Raw genomic sequence first — 4,567 nt, forward strand, 5'->3', positions numbered from 1 at the left:
TTTCAAATTAAATTGGAACATGAAACTTACACTTTGTATCTGTATGATGTCTATGATTTTGGGGTTTCGGGGTTTATCCTGGTGTTGACCAATCTTAGGTTGTTACCAGAGGCTTAGGAGTTATGTATTTGTGATGCCATGCTGATGTTGATCTTGATCTTGATTACTTTTACTTAATCATGGGGCATATGCACCGAGTTGTGGTGCCAAAAAGGTGACAAGCCTTTTTTTTTTTTCATTTTTCAATAGTGCGCACGAGCTATTGTGCGTACGCACTATAGCCCGTATGCACTATGGTTCGGGTTACCCAAACCATAGTGCGTACGCACAATAGCGCGTACGCGCTATTAAAAAGAAATTTTTTTAATAAATGATGGGCTGCACACCCGCGGCCCATCATATTAACAGTGATTTTTACTGTTTATAAGGGCAGCGCGCACGCGAGTTGGAAAACAATTCATTTTCAACATCCCTTGCCAATATGCCTCCTCGCCGACAAAATCCAAGATCACCAGCACGCCGACGCCGACACCGTATGTAATCTAAACTTGACTTTGCATTATTTTATATATTTTTCATATTGTTTTATAGGGTTTTTACAATTTTTATTTAGATTTGTTTATTCATTTGGATTTCAATTGATTCTTTATCAGGAAATGTCCATAATCAACCGGCAAATCCACAAAACCCTCAAGAACCTAAAGAACCTCAAAACCAAAATCCACAAAACCCTCCTGAAGAACAACAAATTCCACAACCCGAACCAATTCCAAGACCTCCACCAGGCACACAAGAAAATATATTAAATGAAATTGAGATAGGCAAAATTGAATTAGAAGGACTCATTGGTCGGTTGAAACAAGCTGGACAAACCAATCCAATGAGGGCTCAATTGACATCATCCCTCGAATCCATTAAGACCCAAAGAGCCTCAATTACTGGTCAGTTAGATGTTTGGCGGGTTAAGAGGGAAGAACAAAAAAGATTTTATGCAAATAAATTGTCATATGAAGATGTTAAAAAAAAAAAGAAATACCAAAAGGTTCAATATGTGCATTATTTAGAAAACCCGGTGAGCAAAATACTGTTAGAGAGGGTACTAAATGGTTCCCCATCCATTGGTGTATACATGATGCTATGAGAAATCATTTTTGGGATAGATGGTGGATGGTTTTTGATGCCCCTCCTTGCAACAATCACGAGGTCCCAATGTATTTTTTGAAGAAATTGTATTGTGAGTTTGTCCTTGGGGAGATCCCCAATTATTTTGATCTATTAGACTCCCAGGGTAGAGGTGGGGGGTCATCATTCGAGAGGCCGGGAGCACGTCGTGACCCTAATGTAGTTAGGGCACCTGTGGTCAAGCCACAGCGTGAGCATGTGACTATTCCTTCAGTTGTGAAGGAACATGTAGAGGCCAGCACTCTAGGGACCATTAATGCTTTGACGCAGACCCTCATCCATTCCATGGGCCCATTAGTTGAGGGGGAGCCTTTTGTGCGTCATGGTCACATGTGCACTTCATGCGGATCCCTATGCACATTTGGCACTCATGCTGGAGATGCTACGGATGATGGGCTTGTCACTGATCAGTTCTTGAACGAAACATTTGGCATTGACACATAGGTAAATTATAATTATAATTTACTAATTTGATCACATTTCATATGTATAGTGAATGATTAATTAATTAGCATCTATTGACATTGTTCAAAATTCAGGGTCAGAGTGTTGCCGAGCCTAGCAGCGATGCTCTGGCCCCATTTTTTGTCCCCTCCACGAGTCCAGAGGTATGTATCGATTTAATCATTTAAATTAATACATATATTTATTAAGTTATCATATTAAGGATTGACAAAAAATATTATGCATGTGCATCAGTTCTCCACAGGACCCTCAACCTTTAGTATGGACTCAGAGCATAGACATCGTACGAGCTTCGTACAGGTACAGTTGTTTCATGTTAATTTAATTCATTTGATTATATTTGTTTCATGTTTCATGTTACATGTAACGTGTATTGTATGCCATGCAACTCATGACGTCGGACACACCTCCTCATCTTCGACAGTCTGTTGATCATGGAGTGGCCGCAGCTATGGCTAGCTCACAGCCATTGACTGAGGTATGAAAGAATTTTCTCCATTTTAGTTGTTGTTTATAATAGTTAGTCTCAAAATTTCTAATGTTATTTATAAGTGATTATATTTATTGAATTGTTGTAGGGTCTCGTCACACCTGATCGTCCACGAGCCTTCGAGGTGGACGTACAGAGTGACTATTTGATGGTGGTAAGAAAATAATTGATTTTGTGTGTACATATATTTGATTTCAACATATAATAAATACTGATTCATATCTACTTTGTTTGTATCAGCTCGAGTTGGAGAAGAGCCTGAACAAGAGGACGAGCGAGCGTGTCAGGAGGACCCTATCATCTCCACCATCTCCCTTGACACCACGACAGAAGACGTCGAGAGATTTGTTTCCTTCCCCTCGTGGGAAGGAAAAGATATAGTTGATCTAGACATATATATATATATATATATATATATATATATATATATATATATATATATATATATATATATATATATATATATATATATATATATATATATATATATATATATATATATATAGGCATCAGTGGACATATTCGATACACATTTGATGTATATGACATTTTATATTTGATGTATGACATTATTCGACTTATGACATTATTGGTTAATATATGATATGTTTGTTCATATGCGACATTATTGGTTATCATAATATATTATGTGTTTGTTAATGTACATGACATTATTGGTTATCATTTTATATTATATGTTTGTTCATGTATGACATTAAATAAGATATGTTCGTGTATGACATTAAGTTAGATATGTGCATGTATGACATTAAATTAGATATGTTTATGTATGACATTAAATTCAATACCTAATATGTTCGAAACTTTGATAGAATATTGAGTAACAATAAAATTTATCACTGTTTAAGCATAAGTTAATCATTTGCAATATGTCATCGTCATATGATTTATGATCTTGTTCATGCTTAAAGTTTTCCTTCTCTATCATTTGTTTATCAAGTTTAATTCAATACCTAATTAGTTTGAATTTTTGATACAATATTGATTAGCAATAAACTTTATCAGTCAAGATCGATTAGGACCTCCTGGCAATAAACTTTATCAGGCAATATTCGTGGACCTCCAGGCAATTGGTCACCTAAATGAGAACCTTGAGATTTATTAGGAACTCCATGAAAGAAATCAGTAGCTTGAGAAGCTCTCCATTTGTTAAGCTTCAATACATAACCACCATTCTTTACCATCAATTAAAAAATTTTAGAGATAGTAGAGAAAAGATGGATTATTTGCAAAAAAAAGTCATTTTAAATATCATAAATGTAACATAATCACTGATAGTTTTCTGTGTTTTCATACATTAATGATTGTAACATAATCACTAGTTGATTGGAATGCGTTGTTATTATTCTATAGTAACTAGATTAAGGTAAAAATAAAAGTTTAATAAATAGTTGTTATTATTCTTACATTGTTGGAAACAGGGGCAGCATGAAGGATCTCTGATATTTTCCAAAATGGTGTTCCCAAATGCACACAATGCCACCAAAGACTCCAAACTTGGATTTACCTTCACCAATTGTTTCCTCCACCTCTACATACCTTAAACAACTTCAACCAATATGTTTCTAAGGTTTCCAAACCCACAAATTTTCAGTAGATACAAAAAAAGAGGAAGAGGGATTCTTTTTTTAGTTTTGTAATAATGGTAGAGGGAAAATTATAAACATTTTTTTCATTTTTAGATTGGGCTTTCTGCGTGAATAAGAACGATAGTTTGTGAATTGTTATCTTTTATCAGAGAGGAGATGCAATATATTTCAAATCTTTGTATTTAAATATATTCATTTGAGATGTGTTGTTCTTTCTACCAGTTTGGTTATCTCTGATAAACTTTATAGAGTAAATTGTGTTTGTGCATATAAGGAAAACTTTGAGTTTCGCGTATCACACAATCTAAAATAAATCATTTTGATCTTTCCCCTTGATTTGTTGATTGTGAATATTTAATTTAGAATCTTTGAGTTCTTAGTTTGTATTTTCTTATTTGTAAATTCTCTCATCTACCTCATGTCTATGGATAGATGATAGCTTGCCTTCTATGCCTTCCGATTAAAGGCATACCATCAATGTTATTCATTGAATATCCTTTGAGGGAGCTGTAACTTTATATGCAAGATATATCATTATTGGCAATCATAAGAAAAGACTCAATAACAACACATTTCTTAAGTTTCTTCAAAAATATACCAAGCCCAAAGAGCCATTTTGCATTATAAACTTATGGTTGCAACATTTTGGCATCATTTGGAATGAGCTAGTTCGTATTGCCAACACCAAGATCCACCATCTCAAAAAAATTAGTTATGCCTTTGACAAGAGAATGGTTGGGGAAAGACGTGTTTAGAGTGTTATCTTTGTAGTCTAAATATAGGCTCACTATAATTTCATCTACAATGAATACAGTTCCAA

The 4,567-nt window shown here is 34.6% G+C and overlaps 1 protein-coding gene across 1 annotated transcript; it reads left to right on the plus strand.

Annotated features, from left to right (window-relative positions):
• Positions 1 to 333: 333 nt before the first annotated feature.
• LOC149551325 (uncharacterized) lies at positions 334 to 1,620 on the plus strand. Its single transcript, XM_089789660.1, has 2 exons — positions 334 to 533; positions 654 to 1,620. The coding sequence occupies exons 1-2, from the start codon at positions 482 to 484 to the stop codon at positions 1,139 to 1,141; spliced, it is 540 nt and encodes a 179-aa protein (XP_089645786.1). The 5' UTR covers positions 334 to 481; the 3' UTR covers positions 1,142 to 1,620.
• The last annotated feature ends 2,947 nt before the right edge of the window (positions 1,621 to 4,567 follow it).

The sequence above is a fragment of the Cupressus sempervirens genome, chromosome 6 (genome assembly GCF_028749045.1).
Source record: "Cupressus sempervirens isolate cs-2001-9-10 chromosome 6, ASM2874904v1, whole genome shotgun sequence".
Taxonomy (NCBI): domain Eukaryota; kingdom Viridiplantae; phylum Streptophyta; class Pinopsida; order Cupressales; family Cupressaceae; genus Cupressus; species Cupressus sempervirens.